General features: G+C 37.0%; 2 protein-coding genes across 13 annotated transcripts in view; one reads left to right on the top strand and one right to left on the bottom strand.

Annotated features, from left to right (window-relative positions):
- The window catches only part of Dop1a (DOP1 leucine zipper like protein A), a 105,259-nt gene extending 100,665 nt beyond the window's left edge, over nucleotides 1-4,594 (bottom strand). For 8 of the 9 annotated variants that reach the window (XR_007347461.1, XM_015499042.2, XM_015499033.2 and 5 more), the window contains exon 1: nucleotides 4,465-4,594. The gene's annotated coding sequence lies outside the window, so the exon portion shown is untranslated. The remainder of the gene's footprint in view (nucleotides 1-4,464) is intronic. The other variant, XM_048802853.1, reaches the window with a different exon arrangement.
- A 3,529-nt stretch (nucleotides 4,595-8,123) lies between these two features.
- Ube3d (ubiquitin protein ligase E3D) overlaps nucleotides 8,124-21,789 on the top strand; it is a 144,375-nt gene continuing 130,709 nt past the window's right edge. For 3 of the 4 annotated variants that reach the window (XR_007347349.1, XM_048802434.1, XM_048802533.1), the window contains exons 1-3: nucleotides 8,124-8,339; nucleotides 18,260-18,456; nucleotides 21,540-21,630. Coding sequence is in view for 3 of the 4 variants with exons in the window: in XM_048802434.1 (XP_048658391.1) it covers nucleotides 8,263-8,339; nucleotides 18,260-18,456; nucleotides 21,540-21,630 (365 nt within the window). In the remaining variant the exon portion in view is untranslated. The remainder of the gene's footprint in view (nucleotides 8,340-18,259; nucleotides 18,457-21,539; nucleotides 21,631-21,789) is intronic. The other variant, XM_015498974.2, reaches the window with a different exon arrangement.

Below are 21,789 nucleotides of genomic sequence, written 5' to 3'. Positions count from 1 at the left end.
AGTTGCCAGTATTTTCCTTTTTTTTTTTTTTTTTTTTTTTTTTATTGGTTGTTCAAAACATTACAAAGCTCTTAACATATCATATTTCATACATTAGATTCAAGTGGGTTATGAACTCCCATTTTTACCCTAAATACAGATTGCAGAATCACATCGGTTACACATCCACATTTTTACATAATGCCATATTAGTAACTGTTGTATTCTGCTACCTTTCCTATCCTCTACTATCCCCCTCCCCTCCCCTCCCATCTTCTCTCTCTACCCCATCTACTGTAATTCATTTATCTCCTTGTTTTTTTCCCATTCCCCTCACAACCTCTTATATGTAATTTTGTGTAACAATGAGGGTCTCCCTCCATTACCATGCAATTTCCCTTTTCTCTCCCTTTGTATTTTTTTTAGAGACAAGGTCTCACTGAGTTGCTTAGTGCCTTGCTTTTGCTGAAGCTGGCAACTCCTCCTGCCTCGGCTTCCTGAGCCACTATAGTACACTTTTAAATTTACAATAACACTTTATTTCTGGATTCTGGATTGCACAGGTAGAATTACAAGGAATTTTCAAAACCTCATTATCTCAAACTTTGGGCCACCAAAAATGGAAGATGATTCCATGGAATAAGAGGACTGCGCCAAGTGAGAAAGTTACTCCCTCTTCATTCTTGTTCAATTCCTCTAACTGAATTAAGAAGAAAGTCGCAAGTTTGGTGCTAGGATATTATCAACACCATTGAAATTCTGGCTAGATTCCCTTTTAAACAATGAACAGAGTCTCAGGCTTATAGCCTTTAGAGAGCAATGGTTTCTAGCTAGAAACTAACAGTGTTTTGTTTTCATTATTTTTACCAACTGTATCTTACCTTCTGTTTATGGCAAATGCTACCTGCTTTTAATTCATAGTTATTTCAAGTTTCTTTTAAAGATAATTTTCATAATCACATTGATGTAAGGAAATGGTATATAGGAAGTATGCAAATATGGTTAAAATCTGGAAGATGATATAACAATGACTTAAGCTTCAGAAATAATTATTCTTTTGGATAACAAGTTCTTTCTAAATGTATGTCATTGGTTTAGCTATTGTGAAGGACAGAGTAGAATACTTAAAATATATATAAGAAAGTCAGAAGAGGAGGAAATTATTTCAAAATAAGGTAATTAATATATCCACAGAAAAGGTGGCATTTTTAGCTAGGACTTGAAAGACAGCTATAATTTAGATATGGTAAGAATTTTAAGAAAGCAAAATATAACAGTATAGGCATGATTGTTGGCACATTCCAAATCCTGGCTACATGCTCATAGATTGAAATGTACCATAAAATGGGTGCATACTATTGTATGTAAGTTTTTCCTCAATAAATTTGATACTATCTTTGATATAAACAATGAAATGTCACTGAGGTTTCAGGCTTAGAGAGCTTGGGAAGGAGGAGACAAATGAAATAAAGAGAAAAGGGAAATCACAACTTTGAATCAAAAGCATTTATTTTCATATAACAATTCTCAATTAAAGCTATTAGCAATTAGCTTTACAATAGAAAAATATTAGTCTTATAGTTCTACATATTAGTTTTATTTCAAGGAGAGAACTTACTGGATTTAAGACTTATCTATTAAAATTAAATGTTATTCCCACCCCTCCCCTCAAACAAATCTATACATTGATAGCACTAACCCATAATAAAGTTAACAAAGAATAGACAGAGTATCTACATGGGTCATATACTAATGATACCTAATATAGTTTAGAAAAATAATTTAAGATTGTATTCAACACTTGTATACTGTTTATATGCAATTTAGAAATAACTGACTCATGGGGCTAGGGATATAGCTCGGAAGTTAGAGTGCTTGCCTCACATGCACAAAGCCGTGGGTTCAATCCCCAGCACCACAAAAAAAAAAAAAAAAAAAAAAAAAGAAAGAAAGAAAGAAAGAAAGAAAGGAATAACTGACTCACAATTTGTTTTAACCTTTCTTTGATGGCCTAAACTCTTGAAATTATGTAGGTATTAAATACTAAGTTTTAAGAATTCATAGCTAGAAAGAGAAATCATCATGATAAAAGTAATGTCACTATCGTCATTATCAACAAGTCTACTTGTTGGCACCTTAAAATGCCAATCTTAATAAAATCAATAAAACTATAAAAATGAAATTCAGAAAGTGAATTACAGTTAAAGAAAAGCATCAATAGACCAAAAAAGAAGATACTCTTTTGCCATAAAATAAAGCATTAAGACTCACAAGAGACATGTGTGCATACTTAATATTTTACCATGGAAAATATAATGATTTTGTTATAGCAATGAGTTGTAACTAGATCTTTATGCTCTACAAAGCTTAAATTGACAACAAAAAGGCATAATGCATGGAATTTTACAATTGATAGTGGATACAGTTCAAGTATAATGATTTTCAAATTGGTTTTCTATGTAATTATATTTTAAGAGATGTTAACATGTCAGTCATGAGAAAACAGGCTTTCTGCCAAGGTAAATTTAGGAAATGCTATAACCTTCTCCTGGAGATTATATACATGTAAGTATAGCAGTAAAAGTTTTTAGGAGTCTGCCTTTATAAGCAAATCGAAATTAAATTTAATCCAGTAAGTTCCCAAATCATTTGTTATGGAAAATTCTTCAGGAGAAAGAAGCCTAGTAATTGCTTTGTATTGTGTTCAGGGGAAACATCAGTTTGGAAAATCCTGGTCTTTCCAAATTCCCTTTAATATAAAAAACTGAAGCCTAGCATGTGCATGGCCATGGATTTGATTCCTAGCACATGCAAAACACACACACACACACACACAGTCAAACAAAGAAAAAAAAAACAATGTCTACAATGGATTATAGTGATAAAAAGCATGAATTCCTGGGCTCCGTCCTAGCACTTCCCACCCTCACCTAAAAAAAAAAAAAAAAAAAAACCAAGAAACAAAACCAACCAACAAACCCACAAAAACTAAGGCCTAGGGAAATCACACCTGGTTGACAGTATAATGAAGAACTTGAAGCTCATCTCTTCATCTTCAGACCAGAGATCTTTCCACTTCAACTACAAAATGGGACTCCTTTGACTGCACAGTCAATGTTAATTGATAGCATTAAATTTACATCTTATATTTTATCATCATGTTTTCTGATTTGTGTATTAACCAAGGTGTTTTTAATTCTTTCTTCAAAAGATTGGGTCCCTGGGTTGGGATTAGAGCTCAGTGGAAGAGTGCTTGCCTAGAATGTGAGGCACTGGGTTTGATTCTCAGCACCACATAAAACAAAATAAAGGTCCATCAACAAATAAAAATAAACTTTAAAAATATTTTTTAAAATTGGGTCCCTAATAATGAAGTCTGCCTGGGGATTAATTAATGCTTAGCAATTCTGAGGAGTGATTAGGCTTGTCTGAAAGCAATCACTAAAATAAGGCACTTGGACTACCTGTGGTTGTATTTGACAAAACTTTTGTGTTGGCCATGAAGCAGTGACTTAGTACATGTTGCTGACATGTTATTCATAGAAGGCTATATTAATATTTACAAATAAAATTAAAATATAAGAATTTATGTCTGCATTATCAAAAGCCAACAACATCAAAACAAATTTCTTTCCTCAGTAGTTCAAGGCCTATGTTTTCTATATTTTGTTGTAAACCAAAATGTTTTTCATTGTTTTAACTACAGTCTCTAAATCAGGCTTTTTCAATCTTTATCTTTCTTTAACTCCATAGAACTCTAAGATAATGTAAGATTAATCAAAACACTACTCACTTAGCTTGAGAGAGAGAGAGAGGGAGAGAGAAAACGAACGAGAACACTTGTTCGGGCCCCCTCAGGGTAGAAGAATGGAGGAAAAGGAACAAGTAACTATTGTTATGTTGCAACTTCAAAAGAGTTTGGAAATCAAAGGTGAATAATTGTTAACAACTTCCGTATGACTATTCCGGCTTCCTCTTAATAAACTTCTGTACTCCTTTCTAACCCCTTACTTGGGACCATTGACCATAACTGACATTCACCCTCCCTACTCAAAAAGAACCCACCAGACTAAGCAGACGACACGATACCTCGACTCCACCAACAAAGAGGCTACTCCGCGCGCCTTTACAGCACAGGTGGGACCTCTTCCCCAGCCTTGCGCACTGCTTGACTCCAGCGCCAAGGCTTGGATCAGGTCACCCGAAGCCCCGGCCCCGCCTCCAGTCACCCCTGCCCTGGACCACCCTCGCGCCTCCAACTGGCCCTAGCCCTTGGGTCCCTGCGCAGCTCGCGAATCCCCGGAAACCAGAGGGCGGCTGGCGGCGTCGCGGCTCCAAGCGGGACCGCGGCTACACCCGCGACGCCACAGCAGTCAGACACCGCGGGGCATCCCTGGGGCTCCAGAACGAGCTGGGCCGAGGAGGCTGCTCGGGACAAGCAGCTAGCCAGCCTCGCGACCGCGCTGGGGGCGGGGACGCTGTTACCTGCCGTGGGTTCGGCCGCTCCCCGCCGGCGCCGCTCTCCTGGCAACCGCGACAGCGACACGAAGGCCCACAGCCGAAGGGCCTAGTGACAGCTCCCAGTGTGCACTGCGCGCGCCCACGCCGGCGTTGTCGTTGACCGCCCTTGATCCCGCCCCCGATCACTCCATGCCAGCTGACGCTAGTTGGTGCTACAGCGCCCTCCAGTGTGTATTAATGAGAAGCGGTCACGGGGAGTGGACCAGGAAAGGGGTTTAGCAGGCATTTTTAAATCGCCTGGAAAAGTTCCAATTTGATGGAGAATTTGAATGGCTTGTAGGAATCGAAAACAGATTTTAATTATTATTTAAATAATTATTTAAGTAGATGTACAATTTTTGTTCTTTAATAATTTAAAGAATTATGAATATTTTATATGAATAACTTAAGGTCCAGAGAGGGCCAGTGTGAAGTTAGGAGACAAATATTGATGTCATTGGGCACCAAGTATAAAGCCCTTTCAATCATGTCAAAATACGTCAAGGCGGATTTCACCGTTTTGCCCAGACTATAGGGGAGAGAACAAAAGAAAGTTTTTACAAATGTGTGACTCTTTAAATAAAATATAACGATCTCTTTTTAAATTTTAGTTTGTTATATATGACAGCAAATTGCATTATAACTCATATTACACATGCAGAGCAAAATTTTTCATATCTCTCGTTGTACACACGTAGTCACACCATTCGTGTCTTCATACATGTACTTAGTGTAATGATGTCTATCTCATTGCACCATCTTTCCTACCCCCATGCCCCTTCCCTATCCCTCCCCTTCCTTTGCCCTATCTTTAGTTCATCTAATCTTCCTATGTCCTCCCCACCCTTAAATCAGAGAAAACATTGGGCATTTGGTTTTTTGGGATTGGCAAACTTCACTTAGCATTATATTTTCCAATTCCATCCATTTACCTGCAAATACCATGATTTTATCCTCTTTTAATGCTGAATAATATTGCATTGTGTATATACACCAGTTTCTTTATCCATTCATCTATTGAAGGGCCTCTAGGTTGGTTCCATAGTTTAGCTATTGTGAATTGTGTTGCTATAAACATTGATGTGGCTGTGTCCCTATAGTATGCTGCTTTTAAATCCTTTGGGTATAGACCAAGGAGTAGGATAGCTGGGTCAAATGGTGGTTTTGTTACCGATGTTGACCTGTGAAGAGTCCTTGCTTCCCCAATGTTGAAGAATAACACCAGAGAAGCACACTGAGGCAAGGTCAGTGTGGAAATTAGAAGTTTATTAAAGGACAGCAGAAAAGACTTCTCCCGGAGGAAGAAGGGGACCCAAGAGATGGAATCCGTGGAAGTTTCCCCTTTTTATAGTTCTTTCAGTGACTGAATGTAAGTGGGAAGGCCCGAGGGTGGGGCCCAGGTGAGCCAAAGAAGTAATCTGGTCAGGAAGGACTTCTGAGTCAGCATCTTCAAGTTTGCTGGGGGCTGTTTATGAACACTTCTTTGGGATGGGCTCTGGGCCTTGGACTTTTCCCGGACTTCATTAACATTCCAAGAGTTGTTTAACTTTTCCCAGAATTCATTCTAAACAGGGCCTCCATTTTGGATCTTACTCGATATTAGACCCGATTTACCTAACTACACTGACTACGTAACTTTAAATCTGGCTTCAGTTTCATTCCCAGTTTTCCAAGGGATCTCCATACTGTTTTCCATATTGGCTGCACCAATTTGCATTCTCACCAATAATGTATGAGTGTGCCTTTTCCCCCACATCCTCGCCAACACTTATTGTTGTTTGCATTATTAATAGCTGCCATTCTGACTGGAGTGAGATGAAATCTTAGAGTAATTTTGATTTGCATTTCTCTAACTTGCTAGAGATGTTGAACATTTTTTCATATATTTGTTGATTGAATGTATATCTTCTTTTGAAAAGTGTTCAGTTCCTTGGCCCATTTATTGATTGGGTTATTTGTGGTTTTGGTGTTAAAATTATTGTGTTCTTTATATATCTAGAGATTAGTGCTCTATCTCATGTGCATATGTTAAAAATTTGTTCCTGGCGCTGGAGTTATGGCTCAGTGGTAGAGCGCTCCCCTAGCATGGGTGAGGCGCTGGGTTTGATCTTCAACACCACATAAAAATAAAATAAAGGTATTGTATCCAACTATAACTAAAACAAAATATTTAAAAACAAATTTGTTCCCAAATTGTAGTCTATTCACCTCACTGATTGTTTCTTTGGCTGGGAAGAAGCTTTTTAGTTTGAATCCATCCCATTTATTGATTCTTGATATTAATTCCTGTGCTATAGGAGTTTTATTAAGGAAGTCAGGGCCTAATCTCACATGATGGACATTTGGGCCTAGTCTTCTTCTATCAGGCCCAGAGTCTCTGGTTTAATTCCTAGTCTTGATCCACTTTGAGTTGAGTTTTGTGAATGGTGAGAGATAGGGGTTTAATTTCATTTTATTGCATATGGATATCCAATTTTCCCAGCACCATTTGTTGAATATAACACTCTTTTAATCTAATAAAACATTAATTGTTAAGAACATGCTGTTCTAAAAAATATGCTGTTCTAAGAATGTTATCTATTTTGATATGTCAGTATTTATGACAGCCTTGGGGGTTAATGATGGAATAGTATATCAAGTGATCATCATCCATTAAATAGATGAAATAGTTGAAAACGAATAGAAAGTTTATTTTTTTTACTAAATTTTACTAAGTTAATTTATTTTTACCAAGTTCCATGCATGATTTCAAATTATTCTGATGGAACAAGAATTTGTGCAGCAAATACCATAAAGTTTAAAACTCCAAAAACTGATTTTTGAAAAATTATCTTAATCCAGTATCTTTATAGATTTTAAGGATTTTTTTTAAATTGATATGCTTCAAGTTTGGTGTGTAGTAATTATGACTTTGAAATGATAAAATGAAGCATCAATAAACAGAATTTTTTATACAAACCATCATTTTTTTCTTTTAAAATAAGTGTTCTTTGTTTTTAAAGAAGTCCTTTTGTAATTCTACTGTGATCTTATGTTTTTACATTTCTGCATTATAAGTATGTATATTATAGTAGATCCTTTAGCAAACTTTCAAAAATTATCTTGTAATGAAATTCTGATTTCTCTGAGTTAGTCTTTACTTTTGTAAGATAGTAGAAACGTGTTATCTGGAATTATTCCAGGTTATATGAATGATTGATTCTTTAATTTAAAATACTAGACTTGAATCACACTCTTTCATATAGGTAGCAGAAAACTTCCTTACGTTTTGAAACTATTTCAATCTTGAAGCTATCCTGTTTAAACTGAGAAGCAATGCCAAGTTGATCTTTCACATTTTTGTTGTCTCAGAGGCTAACAAAAGACCCTATTTCTGATTGTCCCCTCCTGGGGACAGTGCCCACCTGATCGCTTCCGTCTATTATCTCATTTTTACCCAAACTAGCTAGAGTGTGCCCCACGACCCTCGATTTTTATAATCATTTTACAGGGAGGCTAACCAGGTGGCGCTTTTAGGAAGTGTAACCTGGCTCTGGCCATCAGTTTTCCCAGCGGGTTTGAGAATGTGCTCCGCGGGTGGGGCCCGCGACCTTAAGGCGGCGCACTCTCCGGCCGGCAGGCGGCGCTGTGGGCTGACAGAGGGCGCCAGCCGTGCGATCTGGTGCTGGAGCTGCCACTGTTGTCGCCTCCTCTATTTCAGCTGCACGTGCAACCGCTCCTGCCCCTGGTGGCCCGGGTTCGTGAGAACCCCCAGCTCAATCCAGGGCAGACCGAGCGCTGGCGATGGAAGCCAGTGCGGTGGAGACGCGTGTGTTCGTGGAGGTGCGGAGACGGCTGCAGAGCGCGCTGCTGATCGTGGGGTAAGGCCGGGCTGGGAGCGCTGATCCTGGGGTAAGACCCGGTTAGGCAGAGCCCAGCTCGCGCTCCTGCCGCCGGGTCCAGCGGCATTCTCCGCCTCCCTCAGAACCACGGATTTTGAGTTTCCTGTTTCTAGCTGTTCGCGCGTCATGATTACTCAGAGTGAAGTACCACTCCCTCCCCGCGACTGACAGCCAGCGCATCTTTTGGGAGCGTTTTAGAAGTTCAGGGTTTCAGCGCCACACCAGATCTGCTGAAGCAAAACTTAGACTTCTAACAATATTCTCTGGATTCAAATGCATGTTGAAGTTTGAGGAAGAGTGACGTAAAACACCGTTGGCAGTATCAGGCGTTTCCAATAAAACCATAAAAAATGCCTGACTATCTTTATTCAGGATCATCCATGTAAAGATCAGTTCCAATGTTGGGCTTCCTGTTTTGTAAATAACCTCGATTTGGGGACTTGGGGGTTGTTTGTTTTCTCTCCCCAAACTGCTCAATACAGAGGAACTGATGGACACAATCAATAAACCCATGTTCAGTGAATGCCTAAAAGGGATTGCAGACTTCTTACTGGAGCTCATTGTCTTTTATTCGTATTCCAAGTTCCAATGAGAAGTCTGCAAACTTTTATTATTCACTGTATTGACAAGAATTTCTTGGGAAAAAAGTTCTTTTATTGTCAGCAATTTTAATGGTTTGTGGTCCTGTCGCCTACTTCCTTTTGACAGCTCTTTCAAATAGAATAAGTGAGAAGTTAAGATCCTGAAATTTTTTATTACACAGTGCCACAGCTAGATAGATGCTCAACTTTTCATCTTTTCTTTAAATCTGCCAAGATCTGGTGTGGAGATTTTGGATTTGGAATGAGAATTGACTTCAAATCCTAGCTTCCTTGAAAATAGGTTAAATTAATCTGACTTTCTTCAATTTTTATTTATTTATTTATTTATTCATTTCTTTTTTCTATTGGTTGTTCAAAACATTACAAAGCTCTTGACATATCATATACTTTCTTCAATTTTAAAATGGGGGTATTAGTACTCTCTGGATTTTTCCCCTTCTTTCTTTCAAAAATCATGAGTTCTGGCTGGAGTGTAGCTCAGTAGAGTACTTGGCTAGCATGCTGGAGGCCTGAGTTCAGTCCCTAGCACTGCAAGAAAGATCTTTATTCTTGCTGAGTAGTTTTCCATCAAATGAATGGTCCACAAATCATTTATACATTCTATTGCTGGAAGTTTTGCTTGTTTCCAACATGTGCTCATTATGAGTACAGTTGCCATAACATTGTTTTCGACTTTTGATGGACATATATTTTCTCTTTTTTTTTTTTTTAAGAGAGAGAGAGAGAGAGAATTTTTTTAATATTTATTTTTTAGTTTTCGGTGGACACAACATCTTTATTTTTTTGTGGTGCTGAGGATCGAACCCAGCGGCCCGCGCATGAGCCACATCCCCAGCCCCATATATTTTCATTTTCCATGAGTCAATACCTTATAGTGAAATTGCTGAGTCATATGATACATGTGTGCACTTCTTTGTGAGAGACTTCTGAACAGTTCTCCAAAGTGATTATACCAGTTTACACACTCACCAGAGGGGAGCTTCAATTTTCTTCACATTCTTGCCTGCATTTAGTATCATCAGTCTTTTTGGTTTGAACCATTCTAGTGGGTATAAAGTAGCATCTCATGGTTTTAATCTGCATTTATCAGATGACTAATAACATTGAGCTCCTTTTCATATGCTTTTTGGCAATTCAAATATTTTCTTTTATAAATATCCTCTAGTTTTCTTGCATAATTGCATGTACTTTACTTTTTGAGCGTCTCTGATCTGAAATTCTCAGTTTGGAATTGTCTAATATCTGAAACTTTTCCATTTTAGTTGATTTTGAATGTTTGAATTAGGCATGCTCAACATGTGGTATTTTTTCTTTTTCTTTTTTTAAACAAAAGGTAAATTTATTGAAAGTGAAAGGGAAAGTAACATTTAAGTAAATTAGAGCTGAGTGTGCCCAACTTCAGGGAATGGCTCAAGGCTAACTTGGTATCTTTTGATAAACAGAAAAATTAATTTTAATGAAGTCTAGTTTATCACTTTTTTATATAACATTTTTGGTTTTTTGGTACTGAGCATTGAACTCAGGGGTGTTTTTCCTCTGAGCTACAGTCCTTTTTTATTTTTTTATTTTGGGATAGGATCTCATTAAGTTGTTGAGGCTGCCCTTTGAAGGTGTGATCCTCCTGCTTCAGCCTCTTGAGTTGCTGGGATTATATGTGTACACCACTGTGTCTGGCTTCACTAGTATTTTGTAATAAAAAAAGTTTGCCTACCTTAAGTTTGTAGAGAGTTTTTTCTTAAGTTTTTTTTTTTTTTTAATTGCTATTATTAGAGATGTGGTCATGCTGTGTTGCCAAGGCTGCCCTTAAATTCCAGGCCCAAGTGATCCTCTTGCCTTAGCTTCCCAAGTAGCTGAGACTATAGACTTGTGCGCCGCTATGTCTGGCCTACTTTTTAGAAGTTTTATAGTTTAACCTTTTGTGTTTTGATCTATGGATGATGAATTCATTTTTTTTTTAATTTGCCGTGAGTTGGATAGGGGTTAGTGTTTATTTTCTTCTAAATGAATATATCTTCTGTAGAATGGAATGGTGTTACATCACCATTAGTTAAGAAGACCATTATTTCTCTCATTGAAATAATTTATTATCTTTATCAGAAATTAATTTACTATACTATTTTCAGAGTATGTCTTTTCATACCCTTTTCCTTTTTTTTTTTTTTTTTTTTTGTACCAAGGATTAAACCCAAGAGTGCTTAACCACTGAGCCACATCCTCAGCCCTTTTTATTTTTTATTTTGAGACAGGGCCTCACTAAGTTTCTTAGGGTTGCTGAGGCTGGCATCAAACTTGCAATCCTTCTGTCTCAGCTCCTGAGCTGATGGGATTATAGGTGTGTGCCACCATGCCTGACTACCTTTTTACTTTTAACCTGTCTTTATATATATATATATATATTTTTTTAATTTTTTTCAAAACAGTTGGGTGTTTTTTTCAAATCCATTTTGACAATCTCTGCATTTTAATTAGAATTCCCTGAACATTTATTGCTAATGTAAATATTGATATGATTGAGTATATTCTTATTCCTAATCTTTTTAAAAATTAATTATTTTTTTAAATTAGGTATATATGACAGCAGAATGCATTTTGATTCATTTGTACACAACTACAGCACAATTTTTCACTTCTCTGGTTGTACACGATGTAGCGTCGCACCATGTGTACAGTCATACATGTACCTAGAGTGATGATGTCCATCACATTCCATCTTTCCTGCCCCCTCCCCTTTGTCCTATCAAAGATCCTCCATTTTTCCCATGTCTCCCCATTATGGATCAGTATCCTCTTATAAGACAGAACATTTGGCCTTTGGTTTTTTGGGATTGGCTTACTTCGCTTACCGAAATATTCTCCAATTCTATCCATTTACCTGAAAATGCCATAATTTTATTCTCTTTTAATGCTGAGTAATATTCCATTGTGTATATACACTACAGTTTCCTTATCCATTCATCTATTGAAGGGCATCTAGATTGCTTCCACAGTTTAGCTATTGTGAATTGAGCTGCTATTTACATTAATGTGGCTGCTTTACTATAGTATGTTGATTTTAAGTCCTTTGGGTACAGATCAAGGAGTGGGATAGCTGCATCAAATGGTGGTTTTATTACAAGTTTTCTAAGGAATCTCCATACTGCTTTCCATATTGGCTGCACCAATTTGTAATCCCACCAGTAATGTATGAGTGAACCTTTTCCCCCACATCCTCGCCAACACTTATTGTTGCTTGTATTCTTGATAACTGCCATTCTGACTGGAGTGAGATCAAATCTTAGAGTAGTTTTGATTTGCATTTCTCTAATTACTAGAGGTGTTGAACATTTTTTCATATATTTGTGGATTGAATGTATATCTTCTTTTGAGAAGTATCTGTTCAGCTCCTTAGCCCATTTATTGATTGGGTTTTTTTTTTTGTTTTTTTTTTTTGGTGTTAAGTTTTTTGAGTTCTTTATCCTGGAGATTAGTGCTCTATCTGATGTGCAAGTGGCAAAGATTTGCTCCCGAAATGTAGGCTCTCTCTTTACCTTATTGATTGTTTCTTTTGCTGAGAAGAAGCTTTTTAGTTTGAGTCCATCCCATTTATTAATTCTTGATTTTATTTCTTGCGCTTTAGGAGTCTTGTTAAGGAAGTTGGGGCCTACGCTGACATGATGAAGATTTGGGCCTACTTTTTCCTCTATTAGACACAGGGTCTCTGGTCTAATTCCTAGGTCCTTGATCCACTTTGAGTTTTGTGCATGGTGAGAGATAGGGGTTTATTTTCATTTTGCTGCATATGGATTTCTTAGAGGTAAATAAGAACTCCCATACAACTTATCAAAATCTCTGAGACACTATGAAGGCAGTGCTAAGACAAAAGTTTATTGCTTTAAGCTCATTCATTGAAAACGGAAAAAGTCAACAAATAAACGACCTGACATTACATCTCAAAACTCTGGAAAAAGAAGAACAAACCAACCCCCCCCCCCAAAAAAAAAATTGACAAAACAAAAAGCTGGTTCTTTGAAAAAATAAATAAAATTGACAAACACTTAGCCACCCTGATGAAAAGAAGGAGGGAGAAAACTCAAGTTACTAAAATTTGTGATAAAAAAGGAAATACCATGACAGACACTGTTGAAATACAGAAGACAATTAGAAACTATTTTGAAAATCTATTCGCCAGTAAAATAGAAAATCTCAAAGACACCGGCAAGTTTCTGGAGGCATATGATCAACCAAAACTGAGTCAAGAGAACATACACATTTTAAACAGATCAATTTCCAGCAAGGAAATAGATGACACCATCAAAAACTTACCAACCAAGAAAAGCCCAGGACCAGAGGGATTCACCGCTGAGTTCTACCAGACCTTATTCCTAATCTTAAAAGAACAAATGCCTCTACCATTTCATCATTAAGTATGGTGAAATAGATTTTTGGTAGATCCTATTGGTAGATTGCATATTTTTCTATTCATTGCTTACTAGGGGTTTGAGCAAGACCAGATATTGTATTTTTTCTCTAACAATTTTTTGTATATATTGAGATAATAATCCCACCTTTTAATCTTTACATCTGTGTAATTACATTAATAAAATCCAGGTTAAACTATTTTGGCATTCTTGGGATAAACTTTGACCATTTTTTTTTCTAGTTGTAGTTGGGCATTTATTTATTTTTATGTAGTGCTGAGGATCCAACCCAGTGCCTCTACTGCTGAGCCACAACTCCCGCTCCCATTCATTTTTAATCTATAGATATTTATTGAGTTCCTACTCTGGTGCCCAAACTCAAATGCAAAGTGCTAGGGATATAGCTATAAACAGTAGCAACAGCAAAAACAACAATATTGGTTTTCATCAAGTTTACAGTTTAATAATGGCTGTTGAGAGAGGTGGGCAGAAAATTACAAATTAAATAAAATATAGACTAATATTGAGTAGGGAAAATACTTGGAAAAAGTACAGTAGAAAAAGAGATAAGGAGAAAAAAATTTACATCTTTTATTTCAAATGAGAAAGTAACATTTGAGTAATGAACTGAAAGGGCTGAGGCATGGAACTATGAGATACCTGGTGGGAGACTGCTGAAAGGTGCCCAGTTCAGAGAGATGTGGGTGGAGTGGGAAGGCATCTAAAGAAGGGTCTTACTTTAATGGGCAGGCAAACGTTTAACAACCTACTTTCCATGAAAACAAAACAAAAAAGTAAACAAAGATCTTGATTTGCAGCATTTGTTGATTCCTGTGGTGTAAATGCTTTCACCAGGATTGACCTACCAAAGTAAGGTCGTCTGATTTGCAGAATTCCAGGAATTTTATCTACCTGGACTCCATGGCTTGTAGGAGCTGAGTCTATCTTATCACTGTGTCTTACCGAACACCGAAAGGACTTGTACTCTTAGTGAAGTTATTAGATAGTTTTAAGCAAGGTGTGACAACTGAAAGTATCTAAGAGAACAATAAGAATGCCTCAAATATAAAGGAATTGTGTGGACAGTGTCACAAAAATTAGAATCTCTGATTATAGTATTTTCTTAAAGAAACACTCTGCAACCTGCAAAATTGGGAAATATGGTTTTATTTATTTATTGGCATTGGGGATTGAACCCAGGGACATTTTAAACCTGAACTACATCCCCAGTCCTTTTTTTAAATTGAGACAGGTCTTGCTAAGGTGCTGAGACCGATCTTGAACTTGAATCCTCCTGCCTTAGCCTGGGTCACTGGGATTAGATGTGCCCCTATGCTCAGCTGGGAAGTATGTTACTACCATTTTATACTCAGGTCCCCAATTATGTTTTGCCAGTTTTCCATGTAATGTCTCTAATAGCAAAGGAATCCAGGTCAGAATGATATATTGCATTTTCTTGGCATGATTCAGTCTGTTTCAATCTGAAAGAGTTACTCATTATCCTTGACTTTCATATCTTGACACTTTTGATAATTATAGCACACTTGTTTTATAGAATATCTCTCCATTTGAGTTTGTCTGTTTTCTCAAGGTTAGATTCTGGTTATGCATCTTTGGCAGGTGTTGTATTTCAGAGTGATTTCTGTGTTCTTATCATCAAAATCAGATGACACATGATTCTGATTTGTTCTATTATTGGTTATGCCAACTTGGAGCACCTAAGCAAGGTGGTGTGTGCCAGGTTTCTCCCCCTGAGGTTACTTTTTTCCTTTTATAATAAAAAAGTATTAATTGGATAGATACAAGACTATGTTAATACTCTGTTCCTCATCAGATTTTAATTTTACTCATTTATTTACATCAATAAGAATAAATATGCCTGTTTTCTTCAGTGGGTTGCTTCTTTGCTTAAATTACAGCAGTTGTGGCTATAAGGGAGTCCCTTCAGGATGGTTTCTATGTCTTTTTGACATGTCCCTCTCTATCATTCTTTGATTTCTTTTTTACTTTGTTGTACTGCGAATAGTTTTAGCCTCATCTCATTCTTTTCCTGCTCCAGGACTGTAGTCATTTTTCAAAGAAATGCTCTTTCTTTCTTTTTTTTTTTTTTCTTTTTAAAGTGGAAAATTACCTTTACAGACCAAGATCTGAGTTCTAAGTATGCTTATTACTATTGGGGTGTCATTTCCCCCAGTGTGTGTATGTGTGTGTGTGTCTGTGTGCACGTGTGTGCGGCTCATATGTAATGTTTATTTCTGGATATACATACATAAATTTATGTTTATATTATTCTGCATACATCAAAAAACATGGCTTCACACAGATATTTCCAACTCTATTCCACAACTATAGGATCTGTTCTAGTTTTATTCCTTTTTCTCTTTGTATCTCTAATTTCCCACATTAAGAATACTTGCCCTTATTATCTCATGGTATTTATTTCCCTGGCCAGTCTCCCTGTGTAACTAGTCTTCTCCTGGCATGCTTTGCTGTTTTCCCTTTCCCTATTCATTGTAAATACCTCTTGGGCCCTCTTTTAGACTGAATGCTCTGTCCTCCCAAAATTCCAAAATTCATATGTTAAAGCACTAATTACTCAAAGTGATGGTGTTGGGGGTGGGGTTTGTGAAGTAATCAGGTTTCCAATGAGGTCATGAAGGTGGAGCTCTGTGATAAGATTAATGTCTTTATAGGAAGAGGAAGAGATATCAGAGTTATCTAGCTCACTCAGTCCATGGTACAGTCATCCTGCCAGATCTGAGTTCAGCACCCTCAGATCAAAAATAATTCATAAAGCAATTGCATCTGTACTGACATGTAAAAACTTTTTCCATTATTGTTACCTATACAATACAGTAAAACAACTATTTACATAGTATTTGCTTTGTATTAGATACTTTATTCTAGAGATGATTTAAAATATATAGGAAGATGTGTGCCGGTCATATGCAGATACTACATCATTTTATATAAGGGAATTAAGCATCAGAGGATTTTTGTATTTGTTGGTGGTTCTGGAATCAATCCCCATGGATAGTGAGGCAGGACTGTATTTCTTTATAACAGCCTGAGCCAAGTAGGCTCTGAAACCCCATGCTGTGCTCCCCTTCCATCTCCAGCCTAGATATCTTCCTTATCTGTCTTAGGGTTCAACTTCCACACCTAATATTTCTCCTGGTGTATTCTCTTCTCCCCATGCTTGGCTTCTCACATCCATGCCAGACTACTGTGCTTCCCTTATCCTTGTATTGATACCTACCTTGCTCAGTTTCATGTAATTGAATTTTTAAAGGGGAAGAAAAGTGGCAAGCCAGAGATGGAGTGGTGATTAGCCAACTTATGCACCCAGTGGTCTCCCTGGAGGGACCTGTAAATGTCAACAACTTCATCCAGTTTGGAAATCATTGAGGTAGCAAAATTGACACAGTGTATCTTTAGAGTAGTGGCTAGCAACTGTGGTCTTTGGGTTATATCTAACCTATATCCTGATTAGGTAAAAGCTATGAGCTAAGGATAGGCTTTGGATTGTTTTAAGGATTGTTTGAAAAAAAGTACAGAATATGTAATAGAGACCATATATGACCCACAAAGCCTAAGATAGTTACTGTTTGACTGTTTATAGAAAGTTTTCTGATCCCTGCCTTTGAGAATCATTTCTTAAGTATAATTTTTTTTTTAAATTGAACTTTTAACTCAAGAGTTTGAGACTGTCTTACTTGTAAAAAAACAAAACAAACCTCAGATTCTTGGTATTCTGTTTTCCCAAAGAAGTGCAAGATCCATATACATTGAAAAGGTACTAGCCATTAAGTAACCTTAAGACTTTGTAAGGGGCTGGGGATGTGGCTCAGGCGGTAGCGCGCTTGCCTGGCATGCGTGCGACCCGGGTTCGATCCTCAGCACCACATACAGACAAAGATGTTGTGTCCGCCAAATACTAAAAAATAAATATTAAAAAAATTCTCTCTCTCTCTCCCTCTCTCTCACTCTTTCTTTAAAAAAAAAAAAAAAAAAAAGACTTTGTAAGACAAATGAAGAAGCCTAACCAAGATTCACCCCTGAACACATGTTCTGCCCTCTGTTCTTAGGTAACTCTCAAACAAATGGAATGAGACATTAGGTGGATAGCTTGCCTTCTGCATTTAAGAAGAAGCCATGGGAGGTTGAGGATGTAGTTCAGTGGCAGAGGAGGTGCTTAGCATGAGCCAGGCTATGTGTTCAATCCTCAGGACCAAAAAAATAAATAAATTTAAAAATAACCATGGTTCTCTGCACCTCTGTTACAATGCGGAGCACATTTCAGCTTTATGGGAGGAGGTCATTTCCATATATGCCATCAGCGCTTTCTTTGTTATTTACAATTACTTCTGTATATGTCCTCTCCCCTTCTATGTTTTTCATTCCTGTTGGACAGGGACTGCATTTTACTTTTTGTTGCCGATACTGAGTATAGTAATTAGTGTTTATCATAAATTAAATTAGTCCTCTCATACCTGGGATTCACATGTCACTTTTTTTTCCATTCATTCTTAGTGTTCTTAAAATTGGACAGAAAGTTTTTGTTTTGTATCTATTGTTTCACTTAATCCTGCTCTCCTTATCAAAACTCTGTATATCAGTTAAGGTACAATGTGATTTTTAAGGCAGGTCTTCACAAGGATAAGAAATGTGTTTTGAGACTTTGAGCTTGCCATGATACTGAAGGGTACTCTCTGACCTGCGCAGACTCTAGTGTAGCTTGGTTTCCTTTAGGATCTGTTTGCTGCTTTTTTTCTGAGGCAATGATTTTAGGGTCTCTAGTGAAAAGGAACAGAGAGATGTTTATCCATTTTTGTTTCTTTTATTGTATGGTTTTCATCAAAGGAAAATAATTTGTTTGGGTTTTATTTTTAATTATCAGGGAGCCAAAAGAAGGAGGTATACCCATGGATGTTTCCATAATGCCATCCTTGCTCCAGATGAAAACCCCCACAGGCTGCACAGAGGTTCGGCTCCCAGCAGAGGTCAGGCTTGTACCTTCTTCTTGCCGTGGACTGCAGTATGTCGCTGGAGATGGACTGCACCTTCGGCTGCAGGCACACACAGAATTCAGCACAAGTGAGTCGGTTACCACTTCCATTCTTCATTTACATTTTTGCTAGTAATCAAAGATATTTATTATTTAAGTTGAACTTTTCCCAGGTGAAGACTCCTTATCAGTGCCTGGAAGGGCTAGGAGAGAGAAGATCTGGGGTGTAAATAGCACTGCTATTTACTAGCTATGTGCAGTTGAACATGTCACTTAAACTTTCTGGGCTTTATTTATTTCTTTTTAGTGTTTTACTTTCTAAAAATAGACTTTGTTTTTTAGAGCACTTTTAGGTTCACAGCAAAATCAAATGGAAGGTACAGAGTTTTCCCCTAGAATCCTTGTTTTTTTTTTTTTTTTTTCTCCTTTAACTAAAATTTCCTGGCTCACAGTGGGATATGAAAATGTGAAAATGAAATCAGATGGTAATTGTGCAAAACCTGGTTGATCTTAAAGCATTGTATGGAAATTCATTCAACATACAGCTTACCTCATACTCTGTGCAATGGGTTGCTCTAAGTGCTGAGGACATGGTAATGAACAAGCTAGGGAAGGTCTCTATTCTCATGGAATTTAAATGCTAATGGGAGAGAATAGATACTGAACAAATAATTTATTGCATAGTGAGAAAAACATTATAGGTAAAGTAAAGCAAATAATGGGATAGGGGATGACTTAGGGTTAGCAGAGGGTAGGAAGTCAGGGAAGGCCACTTTGAGTAGGTGATGTTTGACCAGAGAACTGAATGATGAAAATTATCCCATCCATATAGAGACTGTTCCAAATTGAACAGCACATGAAAAGTTCCTAAAGTTGAATGTGATGCATAATTTGATTTTGATTGTCACTGTGACTTACAAACACAGTATTTTGTAACTCTATACAAAATTCAAATTACACTTTGATTCAGTAAGGACGTAGAAAAGTTTTCTTTATGTAAGTTCTCATTATTTATTGAAAAAATAATTGGTTTATTACATTTCTTAAAGTCTAAGTAGTATGCTTTGGAGGATTAAAATGATGTGAAAAGGGGAAACAGTAGAGTAAGTTTCACTCCTTTTTTGCCTAAGAGTAACTTTTGCTAAAGTTCTGGCTTAGCAAATAATAAATTTGATGGTAAGAGTTGGTTTTAAGAACAAGGGGCAGTGAAGAAAGATATCATGGAGCTGAAGTGGCTTAGGATAAACACTGAGAATGACAGTTGAAATAATCATGGAAAGGAAAATGAGGTGGAAAACTACACTAACAGACTCCCTGAGTGTACTTAACACCGGGTCAAGGTAGTACTGGTTTTCAGGAAGAGGCTGTGGGAGTCTATATCTTTGATGTCATCACCTTCTCCATTAGCAACAATAACCATAGCAGGAATTTTGTGTGGAGTCTGTGAGCTGGGGAAAGACAGGCAAGAAAGCCTCAGTGTTATCTAGGATTGTGGTTTTAGGGATGGAGGAATAGAGACCTGCAGGGAAATAGAATTGAGTTATTGCCCACCCATATTTTAAACTGTGAACATACAAATTGCAAAACTGAAATTAATTATAGGATGAAATAAATTGACTGCCATATGTTGGTTTGCATATTGTTTGTGTTCATTGGTTTCCTATTTCTTTACACTTATAAAACATTTTACTCAGGTATCTAAAAGGAAAATTTCAAAGACCTGTTACATGGTGCATGAAAGGGTAAAGTAGATTCCTGGGCACTTAATTGCTTTAGTGCTTTCCAGATCATAGGTAGGAAATAAATATTTGATGAATGAATAAATAAATATCAGGTATATACTTGATGATATGAACTTGAATCAGATTGTACTGTAGGAAGTGACTTGAAATTTTTAGCATTTGGTTGTTTCAGGGATTGTTAAAAATGCGCTTTTCATAAGAACACCCTATTCAGGACAACCACGATAGACATCATGCTAATACACTATTGTGAGCATAATATAGGTAGATTTGTGACCCAGCAATGGAACTGGCTACCTGGAATTTTCAACACCGCTGGTGTTGGATTCAGCCCCAGAAGCATTGCTCTCCCAGGATCCCTCTGTATTTAAAAGTTCTGGCTTTTAAACCTGACCCAGTGGCCAGCAGAGGGTAGTGTTTCCTTGAAAATTTGTTTATTGGTCTATAAAGAACATTTTGTATGTCTTACCTAGGTCTCCTTTTTTTTCCACCTTAGTGCTATAGGAATTTGTGTACCCTTACAAATTAAACTAGAGTTCTTAATTGCCAAGGTTTAAATTTTCTAGCATCAGTTTTTTGTTTTTTTTTTTTTTTTTTTTGGTCTTTAAAATATATACAAAGTAACCCAAACCAAATTCAACTTTCTTGCTTCTAATGGCTATGACCTCATTTCTTCAATCATGTTTTTATAGGCAAATATCTTAGTTTTTTTTAATGAAAAAAATTTTATTTTCTATAAATGGAATAACAGAAACTAAGGGAGCATGCTGCCTTGTGCTGCTGTTTCTCATATTGTGAAAAATACACATTTTCCCTATTACTTTCAACATTTTCTCACAGCTTTCATCAGAAATTGAATTTTGGTCTTGGAAGATTGGACTCTTCTTTGAAACTATAATGTTTCCAGGGACCTGCCCCAGAAAGACAAGTTTCAAGACATACATTTTGTTTGTATATCCTGGTAATGTGCCAGCATGGATATAAACCTTGTTAAACCCAGATTAAACATACATTTTAGGAGCTCTGTGTGCTAGCAGTCACACTGATGACAAACTACCTAAGGACAGCAGAGGAAAACTGAGCATAGGGAAGATCTGGTAGTTGGCTAGAGGTGAAGGAAGCAGGCCATCTTTACTTACCCCTGGTGCAGGTATTCATAGAATGAGAGCAGTAACTCATCCGTGTGTTATATGGGTAATCTAGGGCAATGCCTAGCTCTGAAACTCTTGGCAAATCTGTTGTTTTTGAAAACACTTCGCAGTGTTTGCTTCTGGTTGAGTCATCTGATAATACTAATTAAATGTGTATGTCTGCATAGATCATAAACAGTGTGTATTGATGGTAATTTATTGTGACTAGTAAACCCTTTAAGTATGCTAATATATTTGTTCCAAATCTCTAAGACTCGCTATTTCATTGATTTTCTTTAGAACTGATTTCAATATTTAATCAAAGCTTACAAGCCCAAGAATGTTGCACATTTTATTGCCAGTCCTGCGGTGAAGTCATAATAAGGGACAGGTAAGGAATGCAATTAATACTGATTGATTCTGTGCCTGGGAATATTTTTTTTCTTTTTTCCTTTTGCTATTATAATTTTTGAAGTTAATTACCGAGGGAGAAATGTATGCTCTTAAAATGAGAGCCAATGTAATGTCATTTTGAACAAAATCAACCACA

This window comes from Marmota marmota, unplaced genomic scaffold (genome assembly GCF_001458135.2).
Source record: "Marmota marmota marmota unplaced genomic scaffold, marMar, whole genome shotgun sequence".
Classification (NCBI taxonomy): Eukaryota; Metazoa; Chordata; class Mammalia; order Rodentia; family Sciuridae; genus Marmota; species Marmota marmota.
This window is presented reverse-complemented; position numbering and strand designations above follow the sequence as displayed.